Here is a 27,884-nt window from a genome sequence, read left to right on the forward strand (position 1 = left end):
TGAAAGTAAGAATCACATTTATTAAATATATATAAAAATGCAAAAAATGAAGTTATTCTGTCATAATTAACTCATCAACACCCCAATCCTCATAGGAGCCATCGGGTAGATATCTCCTAATAATGAGCGGAATTTTTCTTGCTTTCAATTCTTTCATGGCGATCGCCAACGGATCAGTCTCTGAATCTATGTCGACCATTACCGGTGCACACATGGCTATTTGTAAGGCTCTGGTTCCTAACACTCGAGCTCTCTCGTACTTCGTCATATAAGGCGTCGTGATTCTCTTAGATGGCTCTTGAGCAGTTGCCTCACTAGAGGCAAGAATGTCTACACCTACTTCCTAGAATAAACAAGTCTTCTTTTATTTGGACTTAGAAGTATCTGAAGCCGGACTTATAAAAATATATTTTAAATAATTTTTGCAGTTATTTTATCTAATAGAAAAAAAATTGTGGAGATTTTGAGGTCTTTATACAGATGCAAGTTCCCATAGAAAATAGTTCGCATTACCTTTTCCAAAATAGTTTTGGCTAAAATAATTCAAGCAGAGATGATTGAGTGACATATAAATATATGCTAATTAGCACTTAAAAATCAATGAACAAAAAAAATATCTTAATTTTTCTCACCCACGAGCCATTTGACTTTTTTCTTTCAATTGTATAAATGCATAATCAAACTATTCTCAGTAGTTGAACCTAAAAACAAGAAGGAGAGCGATACCTCAACTTATACAATGATTAAATAAAAAAAACAAGTTTTTTTTAGCTGAAAGTAAGGAGCGACATTAAAACTTAAAACGAACAGAAATTACTTCGTAAATGAAAGGGGTTGCTTCCTCATCAACGCTTCGCTCTTTACGCTAAAGTTTGACTCTTTCTCTTAACTCTGCTTTTTAAAATAGTAAAAAACTTTAGCGTAAAGAGATGGGCGATGATGAGGAAGCAGCCCCTTTCATATACGAAGTAATTTCTTTTCGTTTTAAGTTTGAATGTCGCTCCTTACTTTCAGCTAAAATCAGCATTAAAATGCGATTCTTTTGATGTAACTATTGGTATCAAAATTCCATTTTTTAGAGTTTCGGTTACTATTGAGTCGGGTCGCTCCTTACTACAGTTCGTTACCACCAACTGTTTGATCCTCTTTCAGCCCTCTTACCTTCAGTTCGGACCTGCCTACACCTATAACGGTGGTGATTACCATAGATAACGCCAAAAAAACTGTCGTTTCCCACCAATTTGTTATGCAAGTTTATCCCACAAAGGGCCAAAGTGCCATTAAACTAACATTATGAGACATCTAATCCACTTAGATGAGGTCAAAGCCCAATATGAAATCTTTCTGTTTATAATAACACAGTGAAAACCAGAGAATATATATATATATTCATATATATATCTATATATATAAAAATACGTTGTCTCTGTGTGTGTGTGTGTGTGTCGAGTGACGTTATGTTTGTGTGTCGACTGACGTCATGTTTGTCAACTGATGAAATTACATACCGGGACACAAATGACGACCGGGACACAGGGAATATAAATGACGACCGGGAACCTCAAAGAGTAATTACAGACTGGGACACCCGGACACAAATCACGACCGGGACACAGGGAATATAAATGACAACCGGGACACAGGGACACAACTACAACGGAGACGCCGGGGGCACAGGCGGGATATATAAATGACGACCGGGATGCAGGGATTGTTCGAATAGAAATTACAGATCGGGACACAAATGACGACCGGGACACCGGGACACAGGGAATATAAATGACGACCGGGACACTCAAAGAGAAATTACAAACTAGGACACCGGGACACAAATGACGACCGGGACACAGGGGATATAAATGACGACCGGGACACAGGGACACATCATTAGAACAATGAGGCATAGATCTGAATACGGATTGTTTTTCCCATGGACAATTAAATGTTGCATGTTCAAGAGTCAGTAAACCTGACAATCTATTTATATGCACAGACAATGGGACAGCGAAGAATGTTGTATATTCGCATGTTTTACATATATATATATATATATATATATATATATATATATATATATATATATATATATATATATATATATATATTTCTATTCACAGGTGGGGCACAGGGACACAACTACAATGGCGCGTAACTAACATGGCGCGTAACGACTTACGCACGCGGAGGGGCTTGGGGGGCGCGAAGCGCCCAACCAACTAGGTGTTGGGGTGGCGCGAAGCGCCACCCCAGCAGCTAGTATATATATATATATATATATATATATATATATATATATATATATATATATATACTAGCTGTTGGGATGGCGCTTCGCGACACCCCAACACCTAGTTGGTGGGGGCGCTTCGCGCCCCCCGCGCGCGTAAGTCGTTACGCGCCATATTAGTTACGCGCCATTGTAGTTGTGTCCCTATGTCCCACCTGTGATATATATATATATATATATATATATATATATATATATATATATATATATATATATATATATATATATATATATATATATATATATATATATATATATTTTTAACTACGTAAAACTTACGAATATACGACATTCTTTGCTGTCCCATTGTCTGTGCATATAAATAGATTGTCAGGTTTACCGACTCTTGAACATGCAACTTATAATTCTCAATGGGCAAAACAATCCGTATTCAGATTTATACCTCAAGATTCTAATGATTGCCCTTGAGCTTTGTTGATGGTGATTGCTAACCGAACATTCCCTATGTCCCCGTCGTCATTTATATATCCCCCTGTGCCCCCCGGCGTCCCCGTTGTAGTTGTGTCCCTGTGTCCCGGTCGTCATTTATATTCTTTTTAGTTTTTTTTTGGTTTTTACTTTTTTTTAGTTTTTTTTTTCTTTTTTCTTCCCTCGTCATTTGTGTCCCGGTGTCCCAGTCTTTAATCTCTCTTTGAGTGTCCCGGTCGTCAAAATGGGAAACATCGAACTGCGCTGACCAATACGTCAGAAAAATAGATCACCCGTTGTAATGCGCTAAAAATTTGTCATTGCGCGTGCTCGAGATACGGAGTCAAGAAGAGAAGTCTGCAGTTGATGTGTCCCAAAAATATTTAATGGAGAGTCTACGGCTTTTCACTACTTTATATATATATATATATATATATATATATATATATATATATATATATATATATATATATATATATATATATATACTAGCTGTTGGGGTGGCTTCGCGCCACCCCAACACCTAGTTGGTGGGGGCGCTTCGCCCCCCAAAGCCCCCCGCGCGCGTAAGTCGTTACGCACCATATTAGTTACGCGCCATTGTAGTTGTGTCCCTATGTCCCACCTGTGATATATATATATATATATATATATATATATATATATATATATATATATATATATATATATATATATATATATATATCTATATATATAAAAATAAGTTGTCTGTGTGTGGATCTGTGGATGGATCAGGTGACGTCACCTGAAAAAACTGGATCAGGTGACAAAACTGAAAACTGAAAAAACTAAAAAAAGGCAAAAACTACAAAAAAAAACTAAAAACTAATAAAAAAAATAAAAAAGCTAAAAAACTAAAAAAAGGCAAAAACTACAAAAAAAAACTAAAAACTAATAAAAAAGCTAAAAAACTAAAAAAACTAAAATAAGGCAAAAAATACAAAAAAAACTAAAAACTAATAAAAAAAATAAAAAAGCTAAAAAACTAAAAAAACTAAAAAAAAAACTAAAAAAAGGTAAAAAACTAAAAAAAATAAAAAACAAAAAAAAACTAAAAAAAAGGAAAAAACTGAAAAATAAGCTAAAATAAAGGTAAAAACCAATAAAAAACTAAAAAGAAAAAAAGAAAAAACTAAAAAAAATTTTCATCTAAAAAACTAAAAAAACTAAAAAAGGTAAAAACTAAAAGAACTAAAAAAGAAAAAAATAAATGACGACACTCAAAGAGAAAGCGACCAGGACAAAAGGAATGTTCGATTAGCAATCAACAAAGCACCGGGACACAGGGAGTATAAATGACGACCAGGACATAAGTAAAAAAAAACTAACAAAACTAAAAAGAAGGTAAAAACTACAAAAAAACTAAAAAGAAAAAAACTAAAAAAAGGCAAAAACTACAAAAAAAACTAAAAACTAATAAAAAAGCTAAAAAACTAAAAAAACTAAAAAAAGGCAAAAACTACAAAAAAAACTAAAAACTAATAAAAAAATAAAAAAGCTAAAAAACTAAAAAAACTAAATAAAAAAGAAAAAAATAAATGACGACACTCAAAGAGAAAGCGACCAGGACAAAAGGAATGTTCGATTAGCAATCAACAAAGCACCGGGACACAGGGAGTATAAATGACGACCAGGACATAAGTAAAAAAAAAAACAAACAAAACTAAAAAGAAGGTAAAAACTACAAAAAAAAAAAGAAAAAAAAACTAAAAACTAATAAAAAAACTAAAAAATCTAAAAATCTAAATAAACTAAAAAAGAAAAAAAAGGAAAAAAATAAAGGAGAAAAACAAAACTAAAAAACGAATGTATATACAGACCGGGACACCGGGATACAAATGACGACCGGGACACAGGGAATATAAATGACGACCGGGACACAGGGACACAACTACAACGGGGACACCGGGGGAAACAGGGGGATATAAATGACGACCGGGACACCGGGACAGGGAATGGTCGATTAGCAATCACCATCAACAAAGCTCAAGGGCAATCATTAGAATCATGAGGTATAGATCTGAATACAGATTGTTTTCCCATGGACCATTATATGTTGCATGTTCAAGAGTCGGTAAACCTGACAATCTATTTATATGCAAAGACAATGGGACAGCAAAGAATGTTGTATATTCGCAAGTTTTACGTAGTTAAAACCATATATATATATATATATATATATATATATATATATATATATATATATATATATATATATATATATATATATATATATATATATATATATATATATATATATATATATATATATATATATCTATATTCACAGGTGGGACATAGGGACACAACTACAATGGCGCGTAACTATTATGGCGCGTAACGACTTACGCGGGGGGGCTTGGGGGGGGGGGGGCGCCCCCACCAACTAGGTGTTGGGGTGGCGCGAAGCGCCACCCCAACAGCTAGTATATATATATACATATATATATATATATATATATATATATATATATATATATGTGTTTTTAACTACGTAAAACTTGCGAATATACAACATTCTTTGCTGTCCCATTGTCTGTGCATATAAATAGATTGTCAGGTTTACCGACTCTTGAACATGCAACATATAATGGTCCATGGGAAAACAATCCGTATTCAGATCTATACCTCATGATTCTAATGTTTGCCCTTGAGCTTTGTTGATGGTGATTGCTAATCGACGATTCCCTGTGTCGCCGTCGTCATTTATATATCCCCCTGTGCCCCCCGGCGTCCCCGTTGTAGTTGTGTCCCTGTGTCCCGGTCGTCATTTATATTCCCTGTGTCCCGGTCGTCATTTGTGTCCCGGTGTCCCAGTCTGTGATTTCTCTTTGAGGGTCCCGGGCGTCATTTATGTTCCTTGTGTCCCGGTGTCCCGGTCGTCATTGTGTCCCACTGTCCCGGTCTGTATATACATTCGTTTTTGAATTGGTCTTTTTTTAGGTTTTAGTTTTTTACCTTTTTTTAGTTTTTTAGTTATACCTCATGATTCTAATGATTGCCCTTGAGCTTTGTTGATGGTGATTGCTAATCGAACATTCCCCGTGTCCCCGTCGTCATTTATATATTCCCCTGTGCCCCCCGGCGTCCCCGTTGTAGTTGTGTCCCTGTGTCCCGGTCGTCATTTATATTCCCTGTGTCCCGGTCGTCATTTGTATCCCGGTGTCCCAGTCTGTATATACATTCGTTTTTAAAATGGTATATGATGAAATAAATTTTTGTATTTTTCCCCTTTTTTTCTTTTTAGTTTTTTTTTTGGTTTTTACTTTTTTTTTAGTTTTTTTGGTTTTTTTCTTTTTTCTTTTTAGTTTTTTCTATTTTTATTTTTTTTTTAGTTTTGTTTTTCTCCTTTATTTTTCATTTTTTTTTCCTTTTTTCTTTTTTAGTTTTTTAGTTTTTTAGCTTTTTTAGTTTTTTTCTTTTTAGTTTTTTTTTTGTAGTTTTTACCTTTTTTTTAGTTTTTTTTTACTTATGTCCTGGTCGTCATTTATACTCCCTGTGTCCTGGTCGTCATTTGTGTCCCGGTGCTTTGTTGATGGTGATTGCTAATCGAACATTCCTTGTGTCCCGGTCGCTTTCTCTTTGAGTGTCCCGGTCGTCATTTATATTCCCTATGTGCCGGTGTTCCGGTCGTCATTTGTGTCCCGATGTCCCGGTCTGTAATTTCGTCAGTCGAAAACATTTTAGTTTTTTACCTTTTTTTAGTTTTTTTTAGTTATACCTCATGATTCTAATGATTGCCCTTGAGCTTTGTTGATGGTGATTGCTAATCGAACATTCCCTGTGTCCCCGTCGTCATTTATATATCCCCCTGTGCCCCCCGGCGTCCCCGTTGTAGTTGTGTCCCTGTGTCCCGATCGTCATTTATATTCCCTGTGTCCCGGTCGTCATTTGTATCCCGGTGTCCCGGTCTGTATATACATTCGTTTTTGAAATGGTATATAATGAAATAAATTTTTGCATTTTTCCCCTTTTTTTCTTTTTAGTTTTTTTTTGGTTTTTACTTTTTTTTTTAGTTTTTTTTCTTTTTAGTTTTTTTTTATTCTTATTTTTTTTCAGTTTTATTTTTCTCCTTTATTTTTCATCTTTTTTCCTTTTTTTATTTTTTTTTCTTTTTTAGTTTTTTTTTAGTTTTTTAGCTTTTTTAGTTTTTTTTATTAGTTTTTAGTTTTTTTTTCTTTTTAGTTTTTTTGTAGTTTTTACCTTTTTTTAGTTTTTTTTTAGTTTTTTTTTACTTATGTCCTGGTCGTCATTTATACTCCCTGTGTCCCGGTCGTCATTTGTGTCCCGGTGCTTTGTTGATGATTGCTAATCGAACATTCCTTGTGTCCCAGTCGCTTTCTCTTTGAGTGTCCCGGTCGTCATTTGTGTCCCGATGTCCCGGTCTGTAATTTCGTCAGTCGAAAACATGACGTCAGTCAACACACAAACATGACGTCACCCGACAGACCCACACACACACAGACAATTATTTTTATATATATAGATAGAAGATATATATATATATATATATATATATATATCTATATATATAAAAATAAGTTGTCTGTCTGTGGATGTGTGTGTCGAGTGACGTCATGTTTGTGTGTCGACTGACGAAATTAAAGACCAGGACATCGGGACACAAATGACGACCGGGACATAGGGAATATAAATGACGACCGGGACACTCAAAGAGAAAGCGACCGGGACACAAGGAATGTTCGATTAGCAATCACCATCAACAAAGCACCGGGACACAAATGACGACCGGGACACAGGGAATATAAATGACGACCAGGATACTCAAAGAGAAATTACAGACCGGGACACCGGAACACAAATGACGACCGGGACAAAAATGACGACCGGGACACAGAGAATATAAATGACGACCGCGACACTCAAAGAGAAATTACAGACTGGGACACCGGGACACAAATGACGACCGGGACACAGGGAAACAACAACAACGGGGACGCCGGGGGGCACAGGGGGATATATAAATGAAGACGGGGACACAGGGAATGTTCGATTAGCAATCACCATCAACAAAGCTCAAGGGCAATCATTAGAATAATGAGGTATAGATCTGAATACAGATTGTTTTACCCATGGAAAATTATATGTTGCATGTTCAAGAGTCAGTAAACCTGACAATCTATTTATATGCACAGACACAGTGCTGTCACTTACTTGAAGTACTACTTAACTAAAATTTTCCATTACTTGTACTTATACTTAAGTAAAAACTCTAGGGTGTACTTATTACTTGATACTTAAGTAAGATTACGAAATACTTATTACTTAAGATACTTTTAATGTACTTGTTTTTCAAATACTTTACCTTTGATACGAAAATACAAACCCAGATATACATCACCCAGGCGATGTACAAGAAAACATCACCCTTTAGATTTAGAGTAAACTCAGATATAGCTCCATGCCCTATTTTTGGATATGAAATAAGTTATTTGTTTTTGACGAAAAAAAAATTATAGTATGATTAACACTTGGTTTAATTTTTGTTTAAAAGTTATATAACAAAGAAAATTGAAATTATTTCACGGTTCACTGTTCGACAGTGAGCTAAAATCCCTTGTTTTGTGCTAAATGTTGCATACTGTAGTCCATTTGGGCTTATATCTCTGACATTAGTGTTTAAGTTTGGTCATCTCGTCAACTGAACCAGATTTCTAACATTTCATCATCTTCAGGACCATATTATTGATAAAACTGCTGAAGCTATGAATCTTTGCCCATCTAAAAGTTGTCTGCAATAAACAAGTCAAGGGAATTCTAGCTGGTCCAATGCAGTGGTATTTTGTCAAATTCGTTCCAGAAAATTCAGGCATTCAGACGAATCTGACTTCAGATTTGTCAAGTTACTCTGAATTAAACGAAAAACTGTTTTGACTATTTTTTAATTGAACTATTTGGATTAAAGTTGAGCTTAATTAGGGCGATGGGGCTTTAAGTGTTAAAGAAATTCGAGTTTTTCATTTAATTCACTGTAACTTGCATATGGAGATGAATTTCGATGAAAATTGAATAAAGATGCCTAAGAGTATGGTATGCATTGAGTTCTGGGATGAAGACCCAAGCTTAATTAAAAGTTAAGTTTTTCATTTAATTCAGTGTCGCTTGCGAGAGATTGATGGATCTCAGTGAAGCTTTTGGTTTAATTTAGTATAACTTGCGAATGGAGCAACGGATCCAAATGAAAGCTAGACCAAAGATGTCTAGGATCAGGGTTCATATCGAACTCTGATATCACAAGCCCTATATAAAATAGGGCGAGGGGGAAGGGGTTTCAAGTTTTAAAAAGTCGAGTTTTCCTTCAGTTTAGTAGGGCCTATAACTACTTCCACCTATGGCTTGCCCAAAGCCTGGAAATAACCCTTTTCAAAAATAAGTCATACTGAAGCCAACCTTCAACCAAATATTCCATTCCCAGAGAAAAATTACTTTGTATGGCACTTGGTATTTACCAAGTGACATACAGTGATAGCAAATTCTGTAGGTCTTTCGGTTTGTCAGTCCCGGTCTTGCTAGTTTAGACACTTCCAGATAAGCTAGGACGATGAAATTTGGCAGGCGTATCAGGGACCAGACCAGATTAAATTTAAAATAGTTGTTTCCCCGATTCGACCATCTGGAGGGAGGGTGGGAGGACGGTTAATTTGGAAAAATTAGATCGGATTTTAATTAAATTTGATATTTAGAAGGATATCATATCTCAGAGCTCTTACTTTAAATTCCGACCGGATCAGGTGACATTGGAGGGGGAAACCTAAAATCTTGGAAAATACTTAGAGTGGAGGGATCAGGATGAACCTTAGTGGGAAAAATAAGCACAATTCCTAGATACGTGATTGACATAAACAGAACGAATTCACTCTCTTTTGGGGAGTTGGGGGGAGGGTTAATTTTGAAAAATTAGAAAAAATGAGGTATTTTTAACTTACGAAAGAGTGATCGGATCTTGAATTTCATCGGATAAAAATTCATATTAGAAGGACCTCGTAACTCAGATCTCATGTTTTAAATCCCGATAGGATCCAGTGTCATTGGGGGGAGATTTGGGGGGGGGGGGAAATCTTGGAAAACGCTTAGAGTGGAATGATCAGGATGAAACTTGGTGGGAAGAATAAGTACAATTCTTAGATAGGTGATTGACATAACCGAAATGGATTCGCTCTCTTTGGGGGAGTTGGAGGGGGTGTTAATTCGGAAAAATCATAAAAACTGAGGTATTTTTAACTTAAGAGCGGATGACCGTTCGTGAGGTATTTTGAATATGATATTAAGAAGGAGCTCATGTCTCAGATCTCTTATTTTAAACCCCGACCAGTTCTGGTGATATTGGGGTAGAGTTGGACGGGGAAACCGGAAATCTTGGAAAACGCTTAGAATGGCGAGATTGGGATGAAACTTGGTGGGTAGAATAATCAAATGTCGTAGATACGTGATTGACGAAACCGGACTGGATCCACTCTCTTTGGGGTAGTTAGGGGGGTTCAGTGCTTTGGCGAGTTCGGTACTTCTGGACGTGCTAGGACAATGAAAATTGGTAGGCATGTCAGGGACATGCACAAATTGACTAGATAAAGTTGATTTCCCCGATTCAACCATCTGGGGGAGAGGGCTGATGGGAGAGGAAAAATTAGAAAAATGAGGTATTTTTAACTTGTGAGTGGGTGATCGGATCTTGATGAATTTTGATATTTAAAAGGACCTTGTGTCTCAGAGCTCTTATTTTGAATGCCGACCAGCATTAAGCCTCTGATTTTTCTTTTAAATTAATCTATTGATTCTTATAATTTTGCTAGAGCTCATGCCATATGAGCTCTTGGCTCTTCCGACCTCGTCACAAGTGCCATATGAGCTCTTAGCTCTTGTTTTATTCCTTTTTTCTCAGAAGATTTTTGACTTAGTCTCATGGTTTTTGCCACTTAATGGTGTGAAAACTGCTGCTAGAAATAGATAGGTTGCAACTTCTGCCGTATTGTCTCCTAGTATATTTAAATGTGTGCTTGCATTGTGCCTGCGTCCCATTAAAAGTTCCGTTTCTTACGGTAATATTGGTTTGTCTTCTGTTGCATATGCAGACGACGTTCTTCTTGTTGCCCGGACTCGCCGTGGGCTGCTTTCCAATTTTACTATATTAACCAATGAACTATCTAAGACTGGACTGTCAGTTAATGCGTCTAAATGCGAGTTTATTTGTTATAATAGCCCTTATGCGGTCGCTCCATTCGTTGCTGGGACTGCAATTCTGCTATGTTCTTCTTTAGTTAGTTGGCTTGGTCTGTATTTCGGTCCAACACTTTCCACTACCTTTTCATCCCTAGTGAATCAAGCCGTTTCGTAAGAAAAATCACCATACTCTACGTACGGCTTATTTCAGATATTGCAAATTCCTCCTCCGGCTTCCTAGATGGCACCAAAACAGAAAAATAATTGCTCGATTTGGTTTAATAGATATGCCTTCTCGAATTCGGTCTCCAGTGATGATTTATGTAAAAAACACTATCTACTTTATTCACGTTTACGACCCTCTGCAGCCTTTTTTCCATATGGATACCGGTTAATTAGTCCATGTTGTCTTTTGTTAGTTTGAATTTTTTTCTTGCTGTTTATCGTTTTCGTTTTTGTTTATTTATAATACTCCGTACTTTGTGTTTTTTTTATACTTTTACGGATAATAAAGTTCGTTCACTGATCCATTCATTCATTCTACAGTTTGAAGAGCCGTATGGAATACGTCTGAATCAGCGGGCTTGCTGCAGGCCCGTGATTTTATAATACATTTTTGTAGGGAGTTTTACCGACCATCTGAATTGATTACACAGCATGCGGCTTGCTTGAGTGAAAACCAGCCAAAGGATATAGATGCAATACATTTTCATAGCGTGTCTGAAATTTAACTTGAAAACTTGAGGCAGTTTCCTTGTAAAGGTGCCGAGGGCGAGACATGTCATCAATTGATTTTTGATTATTGAGCTTTGATTTCTCTTATTAAAAAAGTCGGCAACTGAATCACTTGGCTCCTTACTTTTAAATGAGTTTTTTGTTGCTAAGGTTTTTACTTATTGAATCAGAGAATGAACTACTTTATTACCTTTTATCTGTTTTAAAGCCAATCCAAAGTTTATTTTTCCATCTTCAATATTTTTTCCACCATTCCGACATGTTTCAGAATAACCCTGTATTTTTTCACACGTGCCAGATTTGACTGAACACTAAACGATAAAACGGAAATTCTGGTTCTTGATCAAGATTTCCAAGGGAGGAATGACAGGGGACATTTTATAGGCAAGGGAAGGGGCTAAGAAGCGTTCAGAATGGCTTTAAAAAAAGGTAGCATGGGCTTTATATATATACATATATATATATATATATTTACATAGAGTAAATACTTAAAGTAGTACTTGAAGTAGTACTTAAGTACAATTTTGGCAAGTACTTGATATTTGATACTTAAGTAAAAATTTGGAGTACTTGTTGCAGCACTGCACAGACAATGGGACGGCCAAGAATGTTGTATATTCGCAAGTTTTACGTAGTTAAAAATATATATATATATATATATATATATATATATATATATATATATATATATATATATATATATATATATATATATATATATATATATCTATCTATATTTACAGGTGGGACACAGGGACACAATAGGGAATATAAATGACGACCGGGACACTCAAAGAGAAAGCGACCGGGACACAAGGAATGTTCGATTAGCAATCAGGGACACAGGGAAACAACAACAACGGGGACGCCGGGGGGCACAGGGGGATATATAAATGACGACGGGGACACAGGGAATGTTCGATTAGCAATCACCATCAACAAAGCTCAAGGGCAATCATTAGAATAATAAGGTATAGATCTGAATACAGATTGTTTTTCCCATGGACAATTATAAGTTGCATGTTCAAGAGTCGGTAAACCTAACAATCTATTTATATGCACAGACAATGGGACAGCCAAGAATGTTGTATATTCGCAAGTTTTACGTAGTTAAAAATATATTTATATCTATCTATATTCACAGGTGGGACACAGGGACACAACTACAATGGCGCGTAACCAATATGACGCGTAACGACTTACGCGCGCGGGGGGGGGGGGCTTGGGGGGGCACGAAGCGCCCCCACCAACTAGATGTTGGGGTGGCGCGAAGCACCACCCCAACAGCTAGTATGTATATATATATTTATATATTTATACCGTGGTAAAAAAATGTCTGAACATAATTGCATTTAATTCATTTAAAATGAACCCATGGGTACTTGGAGACTAATGCAGAACATTATGTACTGATTAATCCAGACATTGAGTACTAGCTATTACGAAAGGGGATAGAAGCTCCTCTTAAATTTTACGTGTAGTCTACCAATTATGTTTGCTATAGTAGGTTTACATGGAGGTTTTTTTCAAATAACATTGATTGGAAGGTAACAATGGCCAAAAACCCATCATTTTCATAATAAAACCTACTTTAAATTGTAAAACCAAATAATGTAAAAGAATCTTTAATACTAAGGCTGAAATGAGCAGAAATTAGCTGACCAAAGTTCTAACTCTCAAGTGTCATTTACCACTTTATAGAAAACACTTTTGTAACAATATGGAATTTTATCTAAATGTTAAGAATCAAAAGGCTAGGAAAAATAGAAACTAGGAAAACTTAATTGAGCAGCCGGCTGCTACGTCTACGGACTAATATATTAGATGACTTATTTTGTGCAAAGTTAAATGTTTAATATTAAGGCTGAAATGAGCAGAAATTAGCTGATCGAAGTTCTAACTCTCAAGTGTCATTAACCACTTTATAAATAACTTTATAGGGATACTATTCCCTTAATTGGCAAGGAAAAACTAGCGAAGGAATAGATTGTCACACAGTCGATCGATTAAATACTTTACTTACCCTTCGTCCCCACATTGTGAATTACCTTCTTATGGAGCACACACGCTATGGATTACGGATAAACGAAATACGATAACCGCGATCTCAATGCGAGAAGATCGCTGAAATTTTTCCAGAGAAGCACATTTTGAATGCGGGAAAAGCGCATGCAGAATAAGTGCGAGGTAAACAAGCTAGAAGATCTTAGGGTGATTCTCCCCCCCCCTACAGCTGCTATTCTACATGTTTTTTTAAAAATTCCAGTCATTTGCTCACCTGACAGTTCAGTCTCCCTAGTAGCTTGTTGCCACGCCTTGACTCGTTGAATCTTATCTTATTATGGTGATTTTTGTGGCTTTTGTTGATCAGTAATCTTGAAATGTAATTACAATTAAAAATTTTTCTACATTTTCCATCTTTATAATCCGCATGAGTTTTCCGCAAGTTTTTAAATATGTCAACAAACGCGATTTACGTTTTCCCGCAAAATTGCTACAACAAATCTTTGCGGAATCAGTAACTCGCAACGATTTTTCGCAATCCGCAGACTGTGGGAACGTTGAATCTTATCTTATTGGCGATTTTTGTGGCTTTTGTTGATCAGTAATCTAGAAATCTTATTACAATTATCAATTTTGACAGTTTCCGTCTTTATAATCCGCATGAGTTTTCCGTAAGTCTTTGAATATGTCAACGAATGCGATTCGCGTTTTTCCGCAAATATACTGAAAAAAAAATCTTTGCAGAATTAGTAACTAACAACGATTTTTCGCAATCCGCCGACTGTGGGAACGAAGGGTTAGATCAGTGTTCTTTAGCTTGTATATGGGTAAGTCTTGAAATAAACCACATTTTAACATACATTAATAATAATACGATAAAAAATAATGCAATAATCCGAAAAAATAATAATGATAATAACACATAATTAAACATATGAAGTAAAGCTTATATCGCAAATGTTCCCCTTATTCATAATTATAAATTTCCCACTTCTTGGTCAATTAATTTCTTTATTTAATTTTTTATTTATTTATTTTATTTATTTAATTTTATACTAATTTTTATTTATTTATTTAATCAAATTCAAATAGCAAGCCAAAGAAAAGGAATGAGAAAAGATTGGAAAAAAGACCGCTCTAAAGGCAGTAAGATTCACTAAGATTGCACCATTTGCACCCACTACTGAACAAAAAAGATGTTTCTGTTAATGTGAACCCTGAAGTAATTTAGCATCCACATCGAATTAAATCACCAGAATTCGTACCATCATCCACACTTTGTTTGCATCATTTTACCAATGCTGATGTAAAATAATATTTAGTACCCACTACTGTACGCAAAAGGTGTTTCACCCATAAGTAATTTAGCATCCACATCAAACTAAATCACCATAATTCGTACCATCATCCACACTTTGTTTGCATCATTTTACCAATGCTGATGTAAAATAATATTTAACAGCCACTACTAAACGCAGAAGGTGTTTCACTTATAAGTAATTTAGCATCCACATCGAATTAAATCACCTAAAACCTAACCCCTTTCTATCCCCCCAAAATTTGTTTGTTTGCTCCTATGGATTAGCTAAATAGGTTTAATTTGCTCCCGTCAAAGGTAAAGAGAAAAAAACAAAACAAAAAAAAAACTAAAATTACGGCGGATAGCAAAATTATCTTCTTCAGCCGGACAGAAACAGGTATTAGAAAATGATTCAAAACAAGAAAAAAAATTATGGAAAACCTTCTATTTGGAGTATTTCCTTGCGAGACGTGGGATTGAACCAAGAAATCTTAGACTGGAAACCTCAGCGTCATCCACTACGCCGTCACAAGGTATTAGATTATTTGATTTTTCTTAGAATATGTTAATACACTTCTCACAAAACATATGTCTGATAATAATCTACCTGGAAAGCGATTAGCCTTTAAGAGTGGTGTAAGTAAGATGAAACTGTGAAATGTCATTTAAACTTGTGTTTCTTATTCAATTACCCTTTCACCGTCACTGAGAAAGGGTCATCATATTTTAGTTTTGTGTTTTGTTTTAATTTTTTTTTTCAGTTTATTCTGCACTGAGGACGGTCAAGCAAAGGTCTTAACCAAAATATTTGCATAATTTTCAATTTTTTCACTAGCTGTTTATGTAGATTTTAGAGTTTTATAAATCTTATGGGCATATATTTTAGGCATACGTAGTTTCTTTTAAACTTTCTTTCAAAAATGTTGGTTTATTTTGCCAGAAATATACAAAATGTGCAATACCTTGTAATATATTTGAGGAAGCAACGACTCTTTTCTGGGGGAAAATATTTTCTCACACCATAGCAAGTGACAGCATTGTCTGTCACCATAGACAATGGTGACAGACCATTGTCAGGTTACAATTGTCAGGTTAGGTTCCTGACACCATAGGTCAGGAACCTAACCTGAAGCTGGTTCAAACTGGGGCGTTTAGGGATATAAAACCGAATCAAATGGTAATTTTCAGCGTTAAAAAAGGATATTCATGTGCTATCAACATGTATGAACAGGGCCTATGTATATACCCAGTAAATTAGCACATGAATGAGCGTGCCTTGCATGTAATGTACGAGTCATTGAAATTTTCATTCTTATTAGACTTTTGGCAATCTTGGTTTTCATAAGATCTGTGCACTTTTTCTACCAAGCCAACCAGCAAGATTTTCCAAAGTTTCTTTCTAAGTTTATGAAGAATACAGGGGAAAACTTGATAAGATCGTAGATTTGTTGCCACCATTCATATTTGATACTTGTTGATTGTTCACTTACTCGCATGTTCTGATTTCTTTCCTCTATTATCAGATATCTATTTAGGTGATTAAGTTGTAATATGGATTACGGTCACAGCTTAGATACCAATACAGTTATGAAAACTCCTATCTTACCCACGAGAAGCTTTTGGTACAGAGCTCTGAATTTGGCACCTCCTCCAAGCCCACGCTCTGACGCATAGATCGTACTCCAACACCATAGACGGGAATGTAATTTTGTTTTATTGCATATGTTTTACCTACCACTTTTCGCCATATCAGTTTACAATACCAGTTTCCTGTCTGCAGCCGCTATCATCGCTACCGCGCACTGTATCCCAAAAATAAATCAAGTTTTCATAACTGTATTGGTATCTAAGTTGTGATTATGGTACTGTCAGGGAGATTCCCTTCCTGGCAAGCAAGAAGATTAAGAAATTAGTACAAACAGGAAAATGAGAAACATTCTCACTTAAATCTTAGTTAAAACAAAGCTATTGGTTGTACAATTTCAGGGAGGTTTTTCAATGGCACTTACGATTTGAATGCATAACTTTGAATGAAAAGAGCTAAAATCTGACAAATATGATCGACAAGTATGATGATTGACAAGTATAATTGAGTGTGGCTGACAAGCATTATAAGGAACATTTGACTTACATAATTTGACAGCTGACAGATTCCTCACCTATTAAAGTCACCAGCAAGCCTTATTGATGGCAATATTTTGCTTTAATGATTTACTAAAGTTTACCGTAATGCATAAAATAAGCTCTATAAACATTAAAACTTTCTGACAATATAAAACATGATTTTTATTAGACTATATCAGTGGTTCTCAACCGGGGTCCACATGGACCTTAGGGGTCCATGTAATATTTCGGGGGGTCCACAGGCAAAACACAACAAATTGGGGGTCCACAATGATATATTGGGGGTCCATGAAGAAAACCAACTCAGAATGCTCTTTATTTTTAAGAATTCAATTTCTACTGTAATTTACATTATTTTGAATCAGTTTAGTGACCTGCTCGGAATGAATATACCGATTTGGGTTTCAAATCCTTTCGAAGTTAATGTTGCCCATATAGAATTATCTTTGCAAGAGCCCCTCATAGAATGACTAAGTGATGAAATAATGTGTGCAAAATTTAAAGATGGAAAGTACAATATATGGAAACCAAATGATGTTGCTACAAAGTACCCTTTGCTCTGGGATAAAGCGCAGTTCTACGTTATTGCTTTTCCTACATCTTATCTTGTTGAAGCGGGATTTAGTCGTGTTTCTCAAATTTTATCAAAAGCTTGCAATAGACTTGACATTGTGAAATGGGGTGATAAACTATCATTAACATTGATAGAACCAAATACAAAGAAACTTGTCGAGAAGCATCAACCACAGGGATCTCTTTGAATATACATGCCTTTTCCTTTTTTTTTAATCACATACTTAATTTCAACTGCTTTTTTTTATCCAGTTTACATAAATAATGTTGGAGTGAAGTAAACTTCCTGAGGAGCTCAGTTCCTGAGGAGAAATGTTTAGAATCAAAAGGCTAAGAAAAATTATAAACTAGGAAAACTTAATTGAGCAACCGGCTTCTACGTCTGGGGACTAATATATTAGATGACTTATTCTGTGCAAAGTTAACTGTTTAATATTAAGGCTGAAATGAGCAGGAATTAGATGATCGAAGTTCTAACTCTGAAGTGCCATTAACCACTTTATAGAAAACACTTTTGTAACAATATCGAATTTTATTGAAATGTTTAGAATCAAAAGGCTAGGAAAAATTAAAACTAGGAAAATTTAATTGAGCAACCGGCTGCTACGTCTAGGGACTAATATATTAGATGACTTATTCTGTGCAAAGTTAAATGTTTAACATTAAGGCTGAAATGAGCAGAAATTAGCTGATCGAAGTTCTAACTCTCAAGTGTCATTAACCACTTTATAGAAAATACTTTTGTAACAATATCGAATTAGCCATCTCAACCTTTCTCTCATTATACGCCAAGAAAGTGGAGTTGAATCACTTTTTTTTTGTAAAGCTTACTGTCTGAGATATTGTCAGTCAGTTGGGTACCCAAACAATCCAAGTTTAGCTGCCTTTTTCAATTTTTTAAATGAAAATCTAAAAAAATCGATTCTTGTTAATTTTATGACGTCTTTTACAGCATAAAAATAAAGCGTTTTAGGGTTTTTATTTATAGAATTTGCTTAATTTCTCCAAATTGATCCCACTTCAACACATGTCTCTCTTTTCATGACATTTGGTATTTATCAAGTGACATTAGCAATCGTAAATTCTGTTGGTCTTTTGGTCTGTCTGTCCTTGTTTTGCTAGTTTCGGCACTTCCAGACAAGCTAGGACAAGGATATTTGCAGGCGTATCAGGGACCAAACCAGATTACGTTAGAAATAGTCATTTCCCCAATTTGTCCATCTGGGAGGGGTTGGGGGGGGAACAGTTAATTCGGAAAAATTAGAAAAAATGAAGTATTTTTAACTTAAGAACAAGTGATCGGATCTTAATGAAATTAAACATTTAGAAGGACCTCGTAACCCAGACCTCTTATTTTAAATCCCGACCAGATCCAGCGTCATTGGGAGGAGTTTGGGGGGGGGACTGGAAATCTTAGAGTCAAGAGATTGGGATGAAACTTAGTGGAAAAAATAAGCACATGTCCTAGATACGTTATTGACATAACCGGACCGAATTTGCTCTCTTTGGGAGAGTTGGGGGGCACCTAATTCGGTAATTTGCAAAAATTAGAAAACATGAGGTATTTTTAACTTAAAAACAGGTAATTGGATCTTAATGAAATTTGATAATTAGAAAGACCTCGTGTTTCGGAGCTCTTATTCTAAATCCTGACTGGATCTGGTGACATTGGGGAAAATGGAGGGGAAAACTGAAAATCTTGGAAAAAATTTAGAGTGTAGAGATTGGGATGAAACTTAGTGGGAAGAATGAGCACTTGTCCTAGATACGTTATTGACATAACTGGACCAGATCTGCTCTTTTTGGGGGAGTTGGGTGATTTACTAGTTTTACCACTTTCAGATAAGCTCGGACAATGAAAGTTGGCAGGCGTATCAGGGATCAGACTAGATTAAATTAGAAATAGTCTCTTCCTTGATTCGACCATCTGAGGTGGAGTGAGCGAACAAGATAGTTGAGAAGAATTTTATTTGTTGATAAAGACAAATGATTGTTCTTCTCAAGTATTGCTTGTGGTCTGGGGGTATGATTCTCGCTTAGGGTAGAAGAGGTCTCAGGTTCGAATCTCAGACCACCCCAATTTCTACATGAAGAAGAGCCATAACTAGATACATGAGCAACATAGCAATTGCTGAAAGTTGGCAGGCATATCAGGGACCCGACCAGATTAAATTAGAAATAGTCGCTTCTCCAATTTAACCATTTGGGGGAGTGGAAGGAGGCATAATTCAGAAAACTATAAAAATGAGGTAGTTTTAACTTATGAACAGGTTATCGGATCTTGGTATTGTTAATACTAAAGAATAGCTTTAAAAGTTACATTAAAGCTAGAAATTTTCTGTTCTACAGACTAAATTAACTAAATTTCTATGGTTCATATTATGGCTTAATAATCCTTTATATGTGTACAATTATGTGTGTTTCTACAGCAAAGGCGTCAATTCACAAAAAGTATGGAGAGAGAATGCATTTTACATAGCCTAGGGGAGAAAATTGTGCTGTTATTTTAATTCGCTAAAATAGGATTTCAAAAAGCCATTGTTCAAAAAATACCAAAGAAGGTATTATTCAACCAACCTCCCAACTATAATTGACACTTCTGTATTACAGTCTAAATAAAATGATCTACAGAAATCACTGCCTATTGGAAAGATTTATTCAAAGTTACAATCAGATCGATTGCTTGGGTACCTACAGACATGCTGGTACCACATCATGAACAATCTTGAACAAAAAGCTGTTCAAGAAGGGTGATGCAAGGAAAAGCAATAACTGTTACAGCATGAGTCTACTTTAAGTTTCTGGTGAACTGCTTTCCCACAACACCAACTAGCATAGCATCAGCCCAAACTGTTCTTATACAAGACCCAAAATTATTCAATATGTTTATTCATATTATAAAGATTTATTTTTAAAGATTATTCAATTATTCAATAGACTCTACATTGTCTTTATAAATTTTAAAAATAATTGACTCACAAGTCACTAGCCGCAATGGAAATTCTACGCCAATATGCCAGATTTTTGATTGGGGAGAAAAGAAACTATCAAGGGAGAAGAGGGGAGAAGGTAGAATCTATTGCTTGTCCTATGTGTGGATCTCAGGATGAAAGTTTAATACATTTTTTGTGTGAATGTGTCGAATTGAATGATTGGAGGCGAGAGACGTATGGTAAAGAAAAATTGAATGAGATATGGATGGTAGATAGAATGAAAGAGACAAATTTCCTGAGTATTAAAGAGATAGCAAGATTTGTAAGTATTCCAGCGGCACATCAGGAGCTTTTTCTTTAAATAGTATTAATTTAATTAATTTGCTGTTTGTTTTTTGTTATGTAATTTTCCTATGGCCCACGGGCTTTTTCTGGAATAAATTATTATTATTATTATTATATTATGTTATCCCAGGTGCCATAGTAAATATTAGAATGATGATCTACAAAGTCAAAACCATCTGCAGAGAGCACAAGAAACGCTACATAAATTCCATATTTTATATGGGGCAAAACAAGGGCGTGTTTTAAAATCACTACTCTTTGCTGTCTTCATGGACTCTGTATTGACAACTGTTGAATCAACAGAGTTATGCTTAAATGATTGCCGTCTCAGTAGCCTGGCTTTTGTTGACAATATCACCCTTGTTGAAACATACAAAAAATATTTGCAGGAGGTGCTCACAAGCATCCAGCAAAGAATAGAAGGTTTTAGGGTTAATATGAATGCCAGTAAAACCAAAGATACAACAAATAGCAATTTGACAGTGCCCGTTAGATGTGCCCACAACAAAGAAGAACAAAACGTAAATTTCAGTTTTATTTTTAGTATCAAAAGCAAATACAGAAGTTACAGTCAAAGAAGTCATTCCCATAATCAGACAGATAAGCAGCCCTTTAAACAGACTGGAAAGGGAAAGAGAGGAGAATGTAGCCATTTGAAAACATGTGCATCCACAGACTACTTGGCATCCATTCGACTCACAAAACAACAAACAAGTTTGAGTTCCCTTGGATGTGCAATGCATGGGAAATTTTAGAATTTCTAAAATATTATTCTTGTGGTTACTCAAAGACACCTGCCATAGAGAAAGATTTACAAATATGTTGCAATAACAACAGCCTATGGCACTTTCATGCCTGTTTGCAATTGTAGTGGGAATATATTATCACAAGCACAAGGTTTAGAGACAATAAAGAGTTCTTCTTGGATGCTATGGGTGCCTCTGGAGGCAAAAAAGGATCTACAGCCGAGGGTGAGCTATTGATATTATAGCTGCTGAGACCAACGAGTTTCCTTATAGATCATCCATTATTTTTGTATGCTGTTTAATGATTTTTTTGGTTACTAAAGTAATTATTTTGGCGAGGGGGAGGACTTGAGTTTTTAATAGAACTTAACAGATGATGTTTTAGCAGCTATATATACAATTACTGGTATAAAACAATGGAAAGCCTTAGCCTATACATTAGCATATTATTTTCTGCAGTCTCTGTAATGACTTTTTGGCAAAAAAAAAACACATTCTTTTTGTTATACAGGGATTGGGGGTTTTAAGTAAAATGTTAGTTTTGTAAAATCCTATAAATAATAAATATACAAATATGGGGAAACATCCCCTTCATTTCAGCCACATTTATACATTTGTGTTGCACAAGCTGAAAAGTAACAACTTTTGTTTGTTTTATGTTTTGAATTTGCTCTTTGACTTCCATCAGAAATACTTTGTTGCTTGTTTTTGTTTCTCATTCAGGACCAACTTCTTTGACACGGGGACAATAAAGATAGCTGAGAATTCAAAGAAACCACAGCAGAATTTAATGTCGCACAGAAGACCTTTTTAGCAATAAAGTATACATATTGACTCTATAACAAACCTCTTCTTGTTGGTCAACATCATCAGGGAGATCATCTCCAATTTCTTCAAAATCAGGCTCATTTAAGCTGCAAAAAAAAATTAAACATCATAAACAGTATTCACAGTTTAATTTCTATATTTTCAAATATAATAATATTTACAATATTTTAACATAACCTCTATGCATCAGCGTAACAGAGTCTCTAAGCTATACAGTACTTAAGAATTACAAAATAGTCCAAAATTTACATTATGTTCGATTTTGTCACTGAAAACTGGTTTAACATTCTACTAGAAACTCTTATGATCCAAATCAAAGAAGCATATTGAAGAGAATTGATCAGAAATTAAACCCCACTTGGCTTAGAATAGGGTCTATGTAATGCTTTAAAAATGTATACTATTTTATCCTACTATAGCAACCAGTAGCTGATTCAAATTAAATATTTTAACGTTTCCTAGTTCAAACTATATCTCCCCCCTAGCCTCAGAGTCTAAAAAACCTCTTCAGAGCTGAATCTTGTGTCTGAAACAATCAACTCAATTTCTTGTTGCAAGCCTTAATAATTTATTTGAAATACCTAATAAGAATCAGGATCAGCACCATTTCTGTTTTTTTCATCCTGTTTTCTGTTTTGTTCTTTTTTTGAGATAATGCACAAAAAAAAGATAGCAATTTTTTTCAGCACAAGCTGGCTTCTTTTTGGAAAAAAAGAAGGTATTTTAAAAAAAGGGAATACATTTCTATTATATAGATAATTTTGACTGTTGTGACTTGGAGCTTACATTTTTTCTGCACTATGTAAAGTGGGCATTTATTTCTATATGCCTAAATGTTTTTTGAACAAATGTTAAACCTGTTTATATAGGGAATTCTAATAGAAATGTAAGGTATTTTAAGTGTCCAACTTTAATTTAGAACAAAGTAAAAGGAAAATTTTTTTTTTTTTTTGAAATTGCAGCCAGATAGCTCATCTAAGGGACAGCCATCACCTTATGAAGTCTAACAAAATATATTTTCTTATACTATCATGCAGATGAACAAGAAACCCTAAGACCTTTGAATTTTTGTTTCTAAACTGCTTATTATTAAATAAGTTGAACTCTAAGGGAAGAGCCAAGAGGATCGTCATTCACAACAAAATGTTGACATTTTCCACGAAAAATTTTCAGTCTTTTTGTAAAACTCACTCAAGACTTAAAATTTATAAATCAATACACCTTAGATTGACTAAGTATAATTATATCATCAGCGCATACCAAACAATTATTTTAACTGCTAAATGAACTGGTAATGTTTTTAAAGAAGCATACCAAGAGGATACCAAAGCATACCAAGCATACCAAGAAGCATTAATGCTATAACTCACTGCAATACCAAGCCACCTGAGGCCAACATAGCTATGTATGCTCCTCTCAGTGGTGGATCCAGGAGGAGGGGGGCGTGTGCCCCCCTGACATAGTGGCGGATTTGTGGTGGAGTATGCTTGCTCTGGTTTTGGACAAAGGTTTTGTTTTACAATTGGTTTTTAATAAGTTTATGATTATTAAGATTGTTTCTTTTTGTAAAAAAGGTTTTAGTTACTGTGTGTGGTCTCTGTTAGATTTTACTAATGACACATACTGACCAAAAGTATTTAATTAAATTTAGGTTTATCAAGGGAATCTGTACATTTTACCACAAAAGCCAACTGGGAGGCAAAAATATTCATTTTGTAATACAAGGAGGGGAAATTGAAAACCCTAGCTTCTTTAGACTGTCAAAATGATATTTCAGGATTGTGCTGTCACAATGGGGCTGAAAAGCAAAATATTTAATTCTTTTTACTATTCAAAATTTGTTTTTTAAGTCTTGTCATAGCACTGAGACACAGAAATTGATATCATTACTTTTTTATAGCTGTCTGTTTTGTTTATTTGGGTTTAATTTTTTTTTTAAACCAGGGTGGATTTTACAACGAAGTTGCTTTTTAGGGGATTTGTATAATAGAAATTAAATGTATGGGAAGTGCAAAAATCATTAATTTAAATTTTGGATTTTGGTGAGCAAATGGTGGCCACCTTACAGCCTATTTTCATTTAATTTAAGCTCTACATTATATGAAAAATAGCCTCCATCCATCCTAAGCTTTAAAATAAAGGCCATACTCTTTAAACTTTAATAAAGATTCATATAAGTATATACTTAAAACTAAGTATATGAGGCAAAATACTCCTTCAAAGGCTGTAGTAATCATTTAAGAAGAATTGATTTTCAAAAAATTATTTATAGAACAAGACAAGTAATTATGTGTTTCTTTTTCTTTTTATCTAGCTGGTATATATGGGTCTCTGAATTCTCAGTTTGAATCAGTTGAATGGTATCGATTTTTTTTCAAACATTTGAAAATAATAAAAAAAAATATAAAAAAGTAGGAATTCAAACAACTTGAGTTAAGCACATAAACAGAATGCAACTCCAATATTACTTCAGAAGTTCTCATCTTCTCAAAACCAACCAGTCACAAAATATAGTTATGTTTTTGTATAGAGGCTGAATATATTTGTCCATAAAATTGCCTAAACTGCTACATATATACCACTGAGGAGTTTTATATTTATTTTAATACATGCCATCCAATCATATTTCCCCAATTAACTGTTTATAAATCAAAATTTTTATAGGACAATTCTCTTAGTTAATGCTAAATCTGAGTCAAACTTCAATTTTTATTTTTTTTTGCTCAACAGACATATCAAGATTTAGCCATTTGAATAGAATATCTTAAAATATCAAGATTAAAAAAAAAATAATTAGAAATCCCCACAGCTTGAAACCATGAGAATTTAAACACCAATCTATACCTATCAAACACAAAGATAACAAACACATAATTATTTCTATTTTGACTCATATACTTAGTTTGAGGCACATACCTACATGCATATTTAATAGTTCCTATTTTTCTGATGATTTTGGTCTTTATTCAAGTATTTTAGGATGAATAGAAGAGGAAATACTAACAAAAAGCTCTAAACTGACAGGACTCTTGTCTGACCATTATAAACATTCACCAAAATATTGAGGTAGACATTGATTTTGTAATAAATAGATACAGTGGGAGTGAAAATAGAGAAAAAGATTTTTCTTATAAAATGGTGAATTCTGCAATTTAAGCAAAATATATTGAACTTTAAAAAGTGGGAAGATGTGCTATGTTGTTATGCAAAGTAAAATTTTAATCAGTAAATTTTTGATATTTTGTTGAAGATGACACTGTTTATTAAAACAATATTTTAAAAAAGAAACAGTGATTAGTTAATGCTTTATTACCTATATATAAAACCATCATTTTAAATGTTTTCTATGCATTTCTATCTCTTCATACTGTTTTTCTTATTACACCCCTAAAAGAACTAATATTTAAAGTTTAATATATCTTTTACATATATACAAGATGTGTCTTTATCCTCATTTCCCACTCTTCCTTGCTATCATAGTTACTAAGCAATGCCACAAAGTTAGACAACATACATGGATTGACCTATATAAATTGTCACAAAGAGTGCATGACCCCAAAAGATGGTTCAAAGACCAATGTTGTTTCTTATGATAAAAAGCTTAACTCACTTACTACAGTGGTCAGAAGTGCAAAGGCAAAAAATTATGCAAAAAATATTAAATATCATATTTTTTTTATAGATGGCAAACTGCTTTTTACTTTTTTTTTATGCTGAGGTGGTTTTTATAACTTACTATTTTGTGTATCAATATTTTTATACCATTTTAATTTCAACAGATTTGTTAGAACTTAAACCCTTACCAGATTTTAGATTAAATTTATAACTATTTCCAGTACCTACCTATGACACATAGTTGCCAAGGTTCAATTTTAATTGCAGGCCTATTTCTTTATTGCACCTATTATGCACCTGCCTCCTAAGGAAAATTGTGGATCTGCCCCTGGCTCCTCTATCCCAATCTATTCAAAGCCTCCATCTTTAAACCCTCCCAAGAAAGAAATTCTTTGAAGGTAACAAAGCAGCAATAGCTAAAGCTTAACAAGTTGTGTAGCAAAATGGTTTGAATAAAAGAGCTTCCTATTTTAGTAATTGAGAAACTAGCAGTAAAGGCTCTGATTTCTAAACTTACTGGCCCCTCATCTTGAAGTATTGCAAGACATCTAGCTACAGCAAAGAAAATCAAGGTCAAGACCAACTTCAGAAAGTCTAATTTGGGCTATATATAAGAATGAAAGGGGGGGGGGGGGGTAAGTAAAGTACTTTTGGAATGACTTAAGGGTTTTTAGAGTTTCAAAGCATTTCCTTCTCAACAGCCCAAAATGTACACTGATACCCTTATTTTATGCTATTTTAAAATATCATGGTTACTTTTCTGACATTACATGTTTTGGTAATGTTAGTAAATTATTTGGTATTTTGTTAAATGATGTGGCTAATGACCAGGGGCATAAATTGCTATGGAAAAGGGGGGGGGGCAACTGCCCCTCCCAGACCCCAGTTTGCCAAAGCTGAAACTTGGAATTTTCAAAAATCTTGTAAAAACTAAGACAAGCCTGAATTATTCAAGCATGTATAGAAATGGGTCAGTTTTCTTTAGTATATCTTTATCTCTGTGGTACTATATGGCTAATTTTAAGTTTTTACTGTCATTTTCATTTGATATGTGAAAATTAGTGTCAACTTTGTCCCCCTCCCTGGATTTGAGAAAAATTACCCCACTCCCTAGGACTAGGCCTCCTTAATCATAAACAAAGATAAATTTCACACTGCAAGAACAACCAGTTTAACATTGAAACTAAAAATAAATAAGGAGTCAAAGGGTACTACTTATGGTTTATCAAGAGGTTACCTTTAGGAGAGCCCTTTTCTCATGGTGTTACTTGTCTTTGTGGTGTAGAATCAAAGTTTTGCATTCATTCTAGAAAAGTTTCATTTGCCTAACTCAACATGACTAAGCCTACTTCCAAGAGTGGAAAATCCTAATATTTCAATGAAGATTTATACCATTAACTAGTCGATATCCTTTGAATTGGTCTAAATCTAGTTCTTTTGATAGGCATATTAAACTTATGCCTAGGCCTAGAGAAAGAAAACACTTGGAAGGTACTTTAACTTCAGCTTTATGGTTCAAGGTAATCAACACTGAAATTAAGAAAAACAAAGAGAAATGAAATCTTAAATAGCAATCAATTCTCACTCATCTGGCTCGTAGTCGTCATGTTCCATTTTGAATGCAGCTACAATTTCTTCAGATTTTTGAATTGTTTCGCGTTTTTTTCTTTACCTCTGGAAATGCCAGGGTGAATTTCTAAACGTTCTCTTTTGTCGTTACAAACAGTTCGTGGTAACGAACTGTAGATAGGAGCGACCCGGCTCAA

General features: G+C 34.7%; 1 protein-coding gene across 1 annotated transcript; it reads right to left on the reverse strand.

The window, feature by feature from the left end:
- On the reverse strand, positions 1-27,858 carry LOC136028155 (DNA-directed RNA polymerases I, II, and III subunit RPABC2-like). The gene is made up of 3 exons (XM_065705837.1): positions 27,704-27,858; positions 22,523-22,589; positions 1-343 (listed from the first exon to the last, which is right to left on the reverse strand). The coding sequence occupies exons 1-3, from the start codon at positions 27,730-27,732 to the stop codon at positions 53-55; spliced, it is 387 nt and encodes a 128-aa protein (XP_065561909.1). The 5' UTR covers positions 27,733-27,858; the 3' UTR covers positions 1-52.
- Between the last annotated feature and the right edge of the window lie 26 nt (positions 27,859-27,884).

The sequence above is a fragment of the Artemia franciscana genome, chromosome 1, assembly GCF_032884065.1.
Source record: "Artemia franciscana chromosome 1, ASM3288406v1, whole genome shotgun sequence".
Lineage (NCBI taxonomy): Eukaryota > Metazoa > Arthropoda > Branchiopoda > Anostraca > Artemiidae > Artemia > Artemia franciscana.